General features: G+C 43.7%; 1 protein-coding gene across 5 annotated transcripts in view; it reads right to left on the reverse strand.

The window, feature by feature from the left end:
- Positions 1-14,304, reverse strand: part of Wdfy3 (WD repeat and FYVE domain containing 3) — a 225,667-nt gene that overhangs the window by 18,826 nt on the left and 192,537 nt on the right. For all 5 annotated transcript variants that reach the window (XM_040747524.1, XM_040747527.1, XM_040747525.1 and 2 more), the window contains 12 exons: positions 12,777-12,897; positions 12,065-12,150; positions 10,221-10,301; positions 9,404-9,458; positions 9,096-9,215; positions 8,260-8,377; positions 7,275-7,381; positions 5,615-5,768; positions 2,951-3,042; positions 2,534-2,746; positions 407-554; positions 108-262 (listed from right to left, as the gene is read on the reverse strand). In XM_040747524.1, the coding sequence (XP_040603458.1) occupies positions 108-262; positions 407-554; positions 2,534-2,746; positions 2,951-3,042; positions 5,615-5,768; positions 7,275-7,381; positions 8,260-8,377; positions 9,096-9,215; positions 9,404-9,458; positions 10,221-10,301; positions 12,065-12,150; positions 12,777-12,897 (1,450 nt within the window). The remainder of the gene's footprint in view (positions 1-107; positions 263-406; positions 555-2,533; positions 2,747-2,950; positions 3,043-5,614; positions 5,769-7,274; positions 7,382-8,259; positions 8,378-9,095; positions 9,216-9,403; positions 9,459-10,220; positions 10,302-12,064; positions 12,151-12,776; positions 12,898-14,304) is intronic.

Here is a 14,304-nt window from a genome sequence, read left to right on the forward strand (position 1 = left end):
TGCCTTTGGAGGAGCTGCTGGCAGAGCCTAGCCTGGCTTCTCCCCAGCTGTTAAGCTGCATTGTCCAGGCCCTGAAGGGAAGGCTCAGGAAGGGAAGCAGAGCATACCTTGTCTGACTCGTAGGTCCCTAGTCTGCAGCTGAGGTCTGCATAGCCCCAGGCAAAGGTCTTGTTCCACGCTGGTGGGATCAGAACTTTGTTCTGCTCCACTGCGAGAATTCCCTTGTCTGTGCAGACGATCTGCCCCACGGGCTCCTTGAGTTCTGTAAGGAAATGACTGCATTAAGACAGATGGGGACTGTGGACTTCAGTCTCACACACCAGGATCTCGGTCTCACACACCAAGCGACACTGATCAGATGATGGCAAAAGATCTCAACCCCAGACCCTGGTGCCCCACATCTTACCTTTCACAGGTGTCAGGGAAGGCCTCAGGTTGTCTAGGTGATGGAAGAAGATCTTGTCACTCGTGACTCCCGGTGGGATGGAGATCCCCATGTTGTCACCGTTGAGTCGACTCCTTACTCGCTTTGGTGGGTGAGGTTTTTTAAACAACTAAAGAGGATGACACACTTTGGAGGATGGATGTACCCAGCCCTTTGGAACGCCAAGCACCATGGGCTTTCTTGGCGTCACGGCTTTACATGCATTATACTACATTGCCAGAGCTGGGGTCATCGTACCCAGCACAAAGCTGAATTAACTTTCTGAAAAAAATATCATCTACTCAAACTGCACATTGACTGACAATTATTTACACTGGAGTTTAAAAGTTAAGCCAGTCTCCATAACCTGATCCACTCGGTTCCTGAAGGCAGGCAGTGTTAATGGGATGTATTACTGTTCTGCATGGCTATCCTACATGTGACTTAGCATGTTATGCCCTGCACAGCTGTCCCTAATGTGACTTAGTGATGCCGCTAGGGTATTTTGGAGGTGCTCATGATTTTCTGCATATTTATGAATCCCTCTTGTATTTGAGGAAAGAATTAAAAGAGGTTAAGAGGACTGCAAGTGCTGGCACACAGTGACCAGGGGCAGGGTTACAGCATCAAGGTACTTGGTGTTGTCAGGGTCACTTTTATTTTTCCAGTGAAACCAATTTTTAAAAGAAGCCGGGCGGTGGTGGCGCACGCCTTTAATCCCAGCACTCGGGAGGAAGAGGCAGGCGGATCTCTGTGAGTTCGAGGCCAGGCTGGACCGACAGCCTCCAAAACAATACAGAGAAACCCTGTCTCGTAAAACCAAAAAAGAAGAAAGAAACCCTTGGCCTTTTTGGTTCACTATTTCTACAAGATCCTAATATTAAAAGTCCACTTAAAGGGTTTTTGTGAAGTCTTTGAAACACTGATATTGTTATTTATGCTGGGAAACTAGTATCTGAGCTCTATGGTGAATTCACAGCCCCATTTTGGGAGCCCTTACTGGGATCACTAGAGAAAACAAAGCCTTGAGGCCCCTGTTTCCAGTTCAGATACATATAGGGACATGGGTCAGGGTTCTGTTATCATCAATATGGAAGTTGTAAAACAGAAATGCACATTACACAGCAGATCATGGCTAGACACTAAAGAACTTTACATGAAGACTCTGCTGGCTAGTTTTATGGTAACTGATCTCAGATTGGAGTCTTTTGGGAAGAATGAACTTCAGCTGAGAAAATGCCCTGACCAAATAGGCCTGTGAGAAACCCTGTGTGGTATTATCTTGATTAATGACTGATTAATTAGTCATGCACTCCAGGACCACCAACCCACTAGGCCCTGGGGTACATACGAAAGCAGACTGGACAAGCCATGGGGAGCAAGCCAGTAAGCAGCACTCCTCCACGGCCTCTGTGTGAGCCCCTGCCTGCAGGTTCCTGTCCTGACTTTCCTGGATGGTGAACTGTAGGTTCTAAGGTAAAACATCTCCGGCCCCACCCCAAGTTGCTTTGGTCCTGTGGTGTTTACCACAGCAACAGAAGTTCTAACAAAGACCAAGACGAAGGCTATAGCACGGGGCAAAATCACAGGTATACAACGTGACTACACCACCTAGGTGTGAAAGTATTAGCTCTTACTTAACGAGATGTCTTAGAAATAACTCTGGTGGCTTCTTATACCAAAGTAACACAGCAATCTTGCAATAAATAGTGCAAGGTCTTTAAAAAAGGTGTTAAAAAAATTGTGTGTGTGTGCAGTGCCTTCAGGTCAGAATAGGGAGTTAAGAGTCTTGGAGCTAGATTTATGATGGCCGTGAGCTACCCGATGGGATGCTGGAAACTAAACTGGAGTCCCATGTGAGAGAAGTAGGCATCAACTCTCTCCAGCACCTCCTGGTAGGTCTTGAACACAAAACATGAACTTGTACCTCGTTTGTGAATGGAAACTATTCAAACAACAACATTTCTACTTCTGTGGACTGTAAAATGGAAAGTAGGAATGAGCCGCCTACTGCACTTACTGGGCAAATGGTACAGCTGTGTTAATTACTACTGTGTGGTCATCACCTACAAAGCAAACAGGACCCACTAATGGCACAAACACCCATACCTGCTTAGGGATTTGACCGAAGTTATTAATGAACCCGATGGTGGCTGTCTCCTTCAGTGGGTCATTGATGTTGTAGATGTCCACTTGACCCTCATAAAAAAGGTGGTGGAAGACGTTGACAGCTTCTACTGCAGCTGGGCCCTGCTGCTTATAGCCAAAGATCAGGTCGATCCACTCGTGTAGGTGGGCACTTACATAGTCACACTCCAAAGCCTGTGGTTCCGAAACAGGCTGAGTCATTGTCAGGCTTTATTACTTGTTCCCAAAGTAAAAGAAACTTGGCTAGAGGTCAATGGAATTAAAACATTAAAGAATCACAAGAATAATACAAGTAACTTAAGGAATGTGTGTCACACTGCTCAGGGTCCTCTCTCCATGCTGTGGTCACTGACAAAGTGACACTCAACTTTCCCTTACCTCACGGTGGACTCTGATGAACTCTCTTGGGTCTCCCTTTGCCCAGGGCGGAAGGATAACATCTCCAAGCTTGGTGCCATTTTGTTTACAGCCTGTGGAATTGGACACATTAGGAATAAAGTGTAAGAATGAGTTTGGTGGTTAGCTTCCTACTAAAGAGACAGTAATCATATGTTAGATTTATTACCAGAGCTATAATACCTCCACCCACTTCCTAAGACTGCCTGTTGTGGCGTTTCTCAAAGGCTACTCCCTGAGCAAGCCTCAGAAAGACTGCCAATTGTTAAAAAACACAAGTGAAACTCAAGTGTCACTCAGCAGGGCTGACTTACAAAGCTAAACACAGTTTCTCCCCAGTAAGATGCCCGGGGCTCTGACACTGCACTTACTATCCTCAAAGAGCAACACAGTAGTTTCTAGAATACTGACAGCTGCAAATCCCTTTTCAATGGCATATGTTGTGAGAACTTCAGTATATGAATTTTCTCATCTTTTGACATGTGGGTGTGTGTATTTGTGTAGCTCTGGCTGCCCTTAAATGCACAGATATCCGCCTGCTTCTGCCTCTCAAGTGCTGGGATGAAAAGCGTGTGCCACCACACCCCACTGACAAAGAGGTATCCATAGAAAACAGATATTTGGCAGTGATGATTTTCATTAAAAAATAAAATCTGAAACAACAAATTTTGCAGCATTAAAAGAAAAACATTTGGAAAAATGAGAGCTTCTTGGCAGAAACAAAACATCATTTTGCAATTAATATTGATACTTGTTCCATGTAAACTCACGTTATATGAGATAATCTGCGCATATTAAATAATTTGAGCCCAGCACAGTGGTACACATCTATAATCCCAACATTCCAACACTTAGGAGGGAGGAGGTAGGGACCACAAATTGGAGGCTGGCCTAGGCAATATAGCAAGTTCTAGGCCACCCTAGGCTAGAAAATAAGATTCCCAACTTTAATTAAAAAACAAACAAAACTATCTGCTATGAGGTTTAAAAAACTTGGAATTATCATTTAGAAAAACAGGTACTTTTTGTTTTTAATGAAACAATTCTAAAAGTTATTTTAGTGTACAACTCCCATAGGTACAAATGAGAGTGGCACCGTGAAAAGCGACTGTGAACAATGAGCAAGTGTACTAACTTCACAGCAGTTGGCTAGACAAATGCTGTGTAGGTTTCATCAAGCAGTGCAGCTTTCCTGCCTCGGAGACGAAGCCAGGAAAAATACTTCCCGCAGAAACCATCACGTGTTCATCACTGGGACTTGAACATTTATAATGTGGTGGCTATAGAAACCTGATGGGGGATGTCCTTCTGTATGCTGTGAATACGTGTTTCTCCGATTGGCTGATGGATAAAGCTGATTCAGCCAACGGACAGGCAGGATTTAGCCAGGAGAGAAATCAAAACAGGAATAGAGAAAGGTAGTAGAAAGGTAGACATCATGTAGCTACTAGGAAGGTAGGATGCCTGGGCATTCACTGGTAAGCCAAGACTACGTGGAGATACACAGATTAATAGAAATGGCCAAATAATTTAGAGAAAGCTAGCCAATAAGAAACCTCAGCCATCGGTCAAACAGTTTATAATTAATATAAGGCTCTGTGTGTTTATTTGGGACCAAATGGCTAAGGAACCAGGCAGGACAGAAACTTCTGCCTACAGAAACCAGTTTACTGACCAATGCATTGATTGGGTTAGAAATCACCATGTGACTTAAGACAAAAAGTCAAATCATTATAGTAACTCCACACTTCACATGTTCCCTCTAAGCCTCTCAAATGATTCCCACCTCTGTGAGTGTATGTGTGTGTGTGTGTGTGTGTGTGTGTGTGTGTGTGTGTGTGTGTATGCGTGCATGCACACATGTGCATGCAGGTGCCTGCAGAAGCCAGAAGAGTCAGATCTCCAGGAGCTGGAATTGCATGGATGCTGGGAACTGACCGCAGGTGTGCTGCTTAACCATTGACACGGACAGAAAACAGGTTATTAAAAAAGGCAAACAGAAGAGGAGCTGGCTGGAATGTTCAAAAGTGGGAACAATGGATTTTTGATGTTTTCAAAGAAGCCCTCAGAAGCAGAGATCAGCAAATTGTGATCCATAAAACTGTAACTGAAGTCAAGCACTCTCTCCCTAACTGCCAGGGAACAGAAGAAACACTATACTATGCATGGAAATTTTCTCCTTTCAAGACATGCTGATTTGGTACTTTTCCCTCTGGAAAACAGGACACTCACAGGATAAAGAAACATGATTTAAATTATTTTTAAGTCATAGTTTTAAAAGAAACGAGCATACAAACTGATAATGCCTCAGATAACATAAGATTAATAAGATAATGAGATTGTATCTACCACCCTTGGCCATTAATAGGTTTTTAACAGCAGTGTTTTCTCAAATACATTTTTTTCCCACTTTTTGTTTCCGCTGAAACAATACGACCCCGACTATTGGATGCCGTCTGTGTCAGTGTTACATTTCTCCCAGACGCCAGTTGAACTGGATCTTTTGAGGCATGAAATTGCTTCCCTGGGTTTCATTTAGATGCACACTCAGAGTAGTCAGTTCAGCAGGGAGGATTACAGGGAGATTCTTGTCAGGCACTGCAGACAGTCTTTATAACAGTCCTAAGACGTGCCACTTGTACATACCTAGATCAAAGTTGTTGGAATTGAAGAGGAATTCTGGTAAATAAAAAAATTCTGGGATAAGTTCTTTCACATCTGCCATGTTGTGCTTTGATGCGGAGTACCAGGCCTCACGTACACTGTGGAACATCCGGTCTGCCAGGTCGAAGTGTCCGCCCTGTGGGCAGAAGGAGGAGGTACCTCTCCATCAGGGAACCACTGTGCCACAGAGTGTCAAGTTCAAGGGCGAAAACACCTCAAACACCTTTGTCTACGTCCCCCTTTCTTGCCATCCTACATTAAAAACACAGAGCTTTAAATAATCATAAAACCGATTTCTCTTTGGTGTATTCTTTACAAAGGATGCCCAGTGTATCTGTCATAATCAAAGTAAAATTCAAATAAGAAGATGTAAAAACTCTTTAAACATTAGTCTTTACAGAGACAACAAGACTAACTATAAGGGGCTAAGAATTTTCCCACAAATGACGCTCTCATGTAAGCCACATGAACGGTCAAGTCATGTCCCTATGCATGAATGGATGTTTGGCCAATTGTGCTTTTTACATTAGCTCACAGGGCAAAGGGTTCCAGACAGGATTCTCATTCATATTTGCCTTTGGTTGATTCCCTGACTTCCTTGTGCATGTTAACGTGCATCGAAGTTTTCGCAGCCATGCCATTGAGGAGAGAGTTATCAGAGGTTAATGGTTGATAAAACAAGTTAGAGGAGAGAGCGTTTTTACCCACACATACACACACCCTCCTGGACACATCAGCTTCACCTCTGCTTAGTGAACACAGGGCACCTATGACAGTTGTCATAGGAAAAGGCCACAGGACGCCCATGACCACCAACAGTAAGTAGCCAAGCCGAGGCCTGCCCTGCTCTGCGCCGTTTCTTACTCCATTCCTTACTCATGACTTTCTCACGTCCTCACTCCATTCTGGGTACCCTGGCCCACCTGGCTGTTCCCGCCTCCCATGCCAGGCACATGCTTGTCTTGGGCTCTGTGTAGATGCCACTGTGTGTCCAGGTGTTTGCAGGGCTCCTTAACTCCCCAAGCCACCCTGTTTAAGCTGCCTCCCCTCCCCCACCTTTCACTCTTCATCTGCATTTTTCCGATACAGTTGATCACACTCTAAAAACACTTCAAAACTTACTAAAAAACAATGTGCAGCTGAATCCTTAATTAAAACCCTAAAACTAAAAGAGCTTTGTCCTTATCCTCGGATGTCCTTCCAAACAGCCAGAGTGACTGCAGAGGGGCACTCAGCTGGCATGCGCTGAACCACCGAGAGCAGAGGGCACTCAGGAGGCATGCGCTGAACAACAGAGAGACTATGGAGGTGGCGATTATAACCAGGGGCACAGCATAGGGCCTTTTAAAATAAAACACTTGCTGAATTTAACTAGTTAAGACTAACCACCACCACCCTCCACCCAAACTGGAATATTTATGCTGCTTACTTTAACTATAGGATCTGGGCACTTGTTCATTCTAAATGAATTCTAGTTTATCAATTTAAGCCTAGCAGAATTTCAGTTCAGCTCTGAATGACCAACTTATCACTACTAAAGCTTCGTATTGTTCCTTATAAGGTGAGATTTCTTTCTTAAATGGCAATTTTAAATGAATGTAGACTTAATTAGGATGGTAAAAATTCAAAACGTGGGTTTTACCTGAAGTCGTAAGAATATCTGGGTGAAAGGCTCCATTCTCACAAGATACGAGGCCACAATCATTGCAGAAGAATAGTGGGTGCCGTAGTGGTAGGCTGGAGTCTCGCCTGCGCCAGACAGTTGGGGCATCATTAGAAACAGAAGAGGAGATGAGAAAAGGAAACATGGTGTTATCCAATCTGTGGTTTGGAAATGTTAGCCATTGTGATGGGCAACAGGGACACTGATGCTAGCTCCAGGTACCGACGGCAGGGACACTGCAACTCCACCACCCGACAGGTACAGATCTGGCGGCACCTACAACAAGCCTGCTGGGCTCTCCCCAGACAGAAGCGGTTCTGCCAACTTCCACCGAAGCCCAATCAATACTGGCTTAATGGCTGATTGTTTTCATTAGGCTGTGACTTTGAATTATATAGTTCTTTAAGTTGTTGTCTAAAATGCAATGCAATAGTATGTATCACTATTGTGTATCTTCCTGGGCAGATCAGGGGCGGGGGGGGAGAAAGAAAATGAGCACAGGCATACTAATAAGCTTAAATTCAAGAGGTTCCTCCCTTTGCTTTATGTATTTGGGGGAGAAAAACAAGTCACTAAATATAATAAATTGTACAGTTTACAAATATTATCAATTCATAATTTTAAATGAAGGGCTTTAAAAGTAGCTCCATGAAATTGAAGGAGACACAATAAGTGAATGTGTAGTTCCCAGATTGAATATTATTAGAGGCCAAGAAAGGAGAGCGTCCCTGCCAGGGCTCTGCAGACAGCTACAACATCTTATAGAGATGGTCACAAACTGGCATGAAGACTGAGCGTCTACTGTAATAATGGATATGCAGCTGTGCATATGTTACAACAGATGTGCAGGTGCACATATGTAACACATCAGCAGGTTGCAGGCGTGCCCACAGCTATCAATGCACTGAAAACTGTTTACTTTTGAGACCGAAACACGAAGCCAATGGCAGAAGGAGCGCCTCACCATTAGGATCCTCCCAGTCCTTATACCGCTTTTTGTACTGGGCCAGCCGCTCGTCCGTCTGCGCGCCCATTGGCTTAGCCAGGTTTCTGAATGTCTTGGGGTTAGTAAGATCGACCTCCTGAAACACAAAACAAAACCCAGTGCTAAGATACCAGGCAACCTTGTCTTCAGTGTGGATGCTGTGGCTGTAGTGGCAGTGACCCTTATCTGTGGACGGGACTTAGAAATAGCAGCTTGTGTGGTATTTACACATCTTACACTCAGAAACAGGCTTGCTAAGTGGCACTGCTCAGCAAGTGACTTGGAAAGTATGCATTTCACAGGGAGACACTTGGGATCCCGGCTGTAGGAAGGAGAGTAGCAGGGAGATGCTTCTAGTTCTTAACAAGGACATGGAAGGACACTGCAGGCACAAAGGTGACCATTCAGGGGTTACCTCCATCGCTCCTGTCAAGGCTCTCGTAACCACTAGAGGACAGAGTCTTTCTATGCCCCCTCTTAGTGCCTTCTAACTTTACCCCTGAGCACTTCCTTTGTGTTGGAAATAAATGAAAACACTCAGCCACCAGGGCATACACCCTAGTAAGTGACTTCCAAATACAATGGATTTTTTTCACTGACGAATTATTTTAAAAGTATATAACTAGCTGACCTAATTCACATATCCAAAAGAAAACCAAAACTTACCCTAAACCAAATTAGTTTTTAAGGTAGAAATTTGAAATACATATCTGTGATGTCTGTGAAAAGTTTAATATATGTCCTTCTTATAGGATATCAAGAGTATTACAATTTTGCCAAATAGTCTTGGGAACACTCAATGACTTGAGGTTTACCTCGGAGTCATAGTCTGCGAGGATCCAGGGGAAGACAGGGTACTGCATCAGGTCATTGTAGGATCTGCCGGCCAGTGTGTTCAAGTGCATCAAATACTGGAAGTTGCTGATTTCACCTCTCTTAGGAAAGACAAGAGACACATCTTAGAGCGATAAATTATTTTTGCTGTTTAAAAAATTTTATATGTAAAAATGGACATTAAAAAAAGATTTCATCCCCCCCCCAAAAAAAAGAACTTTCTCCTCTATGGCCTGCATTTAAAGATTGTAACTACAAGGCACTGAGTCGCATTAGTGTGTTTGCTTACCTCCCATCTCTGAGTCACAGACTTCTCTCCGACCAAAGTACTAAGTAATCCAGATCTAAACACAGAAGAAAGTCAATTACAGGTCCCGGTATGAAATCTGAACAGCTTTACAACTGACACATTTTGATCACTTGTCTACAAGCCCCTTCCAGCCCGCAGAATGGATCTGTTCACGTGGGCCACAAAGTCACTTTAGAGGACTGTGATCAGCACTTTGAAACAGGATATATGCGAACCAAATGAAACTCGGGAAGCAACTCTTTATCTCTAGCCCCTGAGCCATCTCTCCAACCCCACACATATACTCTCGGTGAAGTACACAATTATACAAGCAAGCATTCGATCAAATCTGAAATTTAAATAACGAATGCAGAAAGCTGGTGTCTATTCGGTCAAGCAAATCAGTCTAACAAGGGTAGAATCCAGATGGAGAATTTCTTGTGTATCAACTTGGTTTTGTATATCAAGAGCCTTAGAACTTACATACTTCATTTTATTATAGTCAGTCTGTCTATACAAACAAAGAGGAATTGCATTTTAGCGCTATTAGGAAAACGTGGAAACAGTAGCATCAAAAGACCAAGACTGCTTTATACACATGACAAAGAGGTGAGTGACTAAAGGTTATGTTTCCAAAGAGATTCTGAAGATGAGAGGTGTTCACATATAACACTAAATGAAAGAGTAAAAGCCTGTGTGTCGAGAATTTAAATTTTTTTCTATAACAACTGATGAAAAACATCAAAGGATTCACTCTAGATATAAGTCATCTTAATTTCACAATGAAATGATATTGAGCAAGCAACATGCTACATACCCTTGTTCTACACTGGTGTTCGGTCTTTGACCAGAGACAGACTCTGAGCTGTCAGTGAGCGATGGCACAACCGCCAGGAACCTAGAACATTTAAAATTGCAAATGAAGTCTTAGCAGGGACCTAATGGAGCCCTAGGAAACAAGGACAGCCAATCCTTCCAGCTTTCCTGCTCCTGACCCTCCCACAGGCAGTAAGTGGCAGGCAAAGATGCTGACTACAAGGCCCACGGCACCATCCGGCCTTGTACCTGTGCTGTCACATGAAGTGGGGAAGGGAAGGGGAGTCAACAAATGGAGGGCTAATGAGTGACTGCAACAAAACAATCCCCCGAACAAATGCTAAAACAGACTTCACAAACGAATGGACACAAAAGATACAACTTTTCTGTGCGACTGTTAGCCTTTCGCAGTTGCTCATGACATAAGTATGTCTTAAATCTCAAAAAAAAAAGAACGGTAGGGGAAATCCCGGGAAAGATGTGGACCTTGAACTTGACATGTGCAAAGACATTTCTGGGAGAAAGACAAGGGCATCTTCCCCCAGCACTCCACACTGTGAGTGTCACACAGCATCGTCTCTGCACTGCCAAGTCAGACAAGGAAGGGGAGGCTTTATCAGCCCTCTCACATGGCAAAGGAGATTTGGATCACCAGTCGTCTAGACACTGTATTTAAAGGACATGCCATTTCTATGCTCACACACATTACAGCAGTCTCCTGCTATCTACAGTTTTGGTTTCTGCCATTTAGTTATCTATGGCCAACTAAAGAACATAAAAAAAAAGTTCAAAAATATTAAATGGAAAATTCCCTAAATAAAAATTCATGTGTTTTAAAGAACTTCTATTACAACAAATGGCTATGGTTGTGAGTCTATTACTCTGCCCGATTCACAATATTTATCACAGATGTTCATATAGACTACAAAGAAGTAGATTTAGGATTTAGTACTCTCTGTAGGTTCCCAAGGATCATCTTGGCAGGTGCCCACCATGTCCAAGGGCGTCAGATGGTACTGTACTGCAATAGCATGTAGCACTGCCAGGAACGGAACTACAGTATCCATTGTATAAGGAGTCCTCGTGCCCCCTTCTATTCTCATGTGTCACATGAGCCCCATGAGTACGTGCTTTTTTAGATCTTCTCACCAATGATAAAACTGATAGAACTGATTGGTAGTTTTAACTGGCTATGCTACTTTCTCAACAATGAAGGCATTTAACTTCCCTTCTAGCGCAGCAAAGACTCTCAAGCAGATCTTGTTTCTAAAGCAAGGCAGTTCTGGAGCCCCGTGGGAAGGTAAAGAAGAAGGTGGAACCTTCTGAACCCAAAGTATTACTTTTCAACTTTATTTATCATTATCATGTATGTGGTGTGTGTACACATGTGGGTGCACGTGTACACACTTAGGTGCACATGCAACGGCGTATGTGTGGAGGCTAGAGGGGAACCCTGTGGAGTTGCTTCTCTTCTACATTTTGTGGGTCCTGGGGACTGAGCTCCTGTCACTGGGCTTTAGTACAGGGCTGTTCTCACTGAGTCAGCTCTCCAGTCCACCAAAGCATTGTTTTTTAAGTGATGTTTTTATTTTGTGATGAAATAGCCTTTGATAGTTCTCAGTGTACGTTACCAGAGGGAGAAAAGCTATTTTTAAGGGAACTGGTCTGGGTCTGAAGGCTAGTTGCGGGAATCACATTTCTAAGGCTGGGAATGAAAAGAATACTGCAAAGAGGCTGACTCACTGCCCTGGAATTTGGATCTTAAGCACCTAGCTGAACAGGTTGGCAATGGGCCCTCCCATTTCCTCCTACAACAGCATATAAGGAATTCCTCATGAGCCAGACCTTTGGTAGACTTTATTCCGAATTCCCTTTTGGAAAGCCAGGAGGTAATTCCGTCCATCCCCAGAGAAGACTTCTACAGCAATAGGCTTAAACAGAGAAAAAATAAACAATCAGACTGATCATAAGAAATGCACTGACTTTCCCTTTGTGAAGTTCTACAATGTTGATGAATTTCTTGACTTGAAAATACTCTAGACTCATGAATTCTCTGTATATTCAGCCATGGAAACAACCAAAGAATTTTATTTTTTACTTTGCTCAAAATTAAAGAAATCTTTAAAGACAGAATGATAAATAGTAACTTAAAATTTATGTTCCTACAATGATAAGGCTGTACTTTTTATATGAAAAGACAAAATGTGCACTTCAAGACTAGAGAGAGGAGAGAGAGAGACAGAGAGAGAGAGGAGGGAGGGAGGGAGGGAGGGAGGGAGGGAGGGAGGGAGAGAGAGAGAGAGAGAGAGAGAGAGAGAGAGAGAGAGAGAGAGAGAGAGAGGGAGAGAGGGAGAGAGGGAGAGAGGGAGAGAGGGAGAGAGAGAGGGCATAATGCAGGCAGCACCCAGAAATCAGACTGTGTTTAAGAAAGCCCAGATGCACCCTCAGGTGCTGTGACCCCTGGGGTCCTAGTCTCTAGGGAGCAATGTGGATGCTGCAGTTATCACAACCCCGAGCCGTTTGAAATGAAACATCATTTAGTGTGCTGCCAACTCACCTGCAGCAGGTACCGTCTCTTATGTACCTCCTTGATATCTTCATATGCGAAAAGGCTGCATGTCCTCTTGAGTTGACTGGGGCCCTGTCTGGCTCCCCGAGGGATAATTGGTTCATGCATGCTGTGAGAAGCCAAGAGAAAAGGCAGCAAACAAAACGCAACAGTGGGTAGATCAACTCACTGATCAATGAAGTACATGCCATTTCCAACATAACACCAGGAGGGGAGGCGACACACCAGAACTCTCAGCTAAAAATGTGACTAACAGAATAGTCTAGCATCTCCTGGCAAACAAGGAAGCCCCTTTGAAGATTACAATTTAAAAACTGATTTTTGTTTGGATCAGCCTTTTTATCAAACAGGCGGCACAGGGTCTAAGCCAATGACATACTTGGGGAATCCCCAAAACATTTCATTTCTTTACAAATCAGAATAAAAAGACTCAAAATATTTTAATATAGATCTATCATTATACCAGGAGTCACAAAACATGGCTTTCTTTTATTTTTCAAGAATCACAAAATGTAATTACAAAATTTTTTTTACATAGAAGAGGAGCTCGTGAAAGTCATAATGTGGCCATGGCTGGTGCAGAAAGTAATTATTTGCAGTATCCTCTGGGAATGTACAGAGACCCCTGCCTCGTTGACAGTAGTATCAGGTGCTCAGAATACTGAAGGAGACAAAAGCCCACGTGTGTTCTGACCACAAAGTGATCCATTACCCATGGTTACCCCATAACCGGGTGAAGAAAGGAAGATGCAAAAGAATACATGCAGTCAGCCCATGTGGGCTTTGGCTACCCAACTTCTAGAACATTCAAAGTACAAGGGTTGTTCTTTTGTTAAGAGTATTGTTCCTGAATGTTTCTACCACTGTGCGCATATGCCTAGCATGTACATGTATGTGGAGTATTTGCACGTCGTGTATGCTGGGGAACAGGCATGTGCGCACATGTCTAGGTGTGTACATGTGTGTGGTGTGTATGCATGTGTGTATCCCCTGGTGCACAGGCACAAGCGTAAGACTTGAGGAGGATGCCAGGTGCTATGTCACTCTCTGTGTCGTCCTTTGGAGCCAGGGTCTTTCGCTGAACCTGCAACATGGCTAGTGGCCACAAATTCCTAGCAATTTCCCTAGCTCAGTCCCCATAGCACTGAGATAACAGGTGGCTGTGTGGCTACGCTTGTGTTTTTAACGTGGGTGCTGGGGATCTGAACTCAGGCTCTCATGCTTGGGTGGCAAGCGCCTCTACTCTCGTAGCCATCTCTCCAGCCTCAGTATCAACAATTTCACAGGTCATCTTACACATTCAGAGTGAACTCATAAATATATATGTGCTGGTTAGTTTGTCAGCTTGCCACAACTGGAGTCACTGGGAAGACGGAATCTCAGTTGTGAAAACATGTCCATAAGACAGGTCTGTGTGAATGATTTAAGTGGGAGAGGCCAGCTCACTCTGGGCAGTGCTACCCGCTGGCAAGGTAGGTGGCCCTAGGGTGTATAAGAAAGCAAGTCCAGTGAGCCG

The sequence above is a fragment of the Mesocricetus auratus genome, unplaced genomic scaffold (genome assembly GCF_017639785.1).
Source record: "Mesocricetus auratus isolate SY011 unplaced genomic scaffold, BCM_Maur_2.0 Super-Scaffold_100006, whole genome shotgun sequence".
Classification (NCBI taxonomy): Eukaryota; Metazoa; Chordata; class Mammalia; order Rodentia; family Cricetidae; genus Mesocricetus; species Mesocricetus auratus.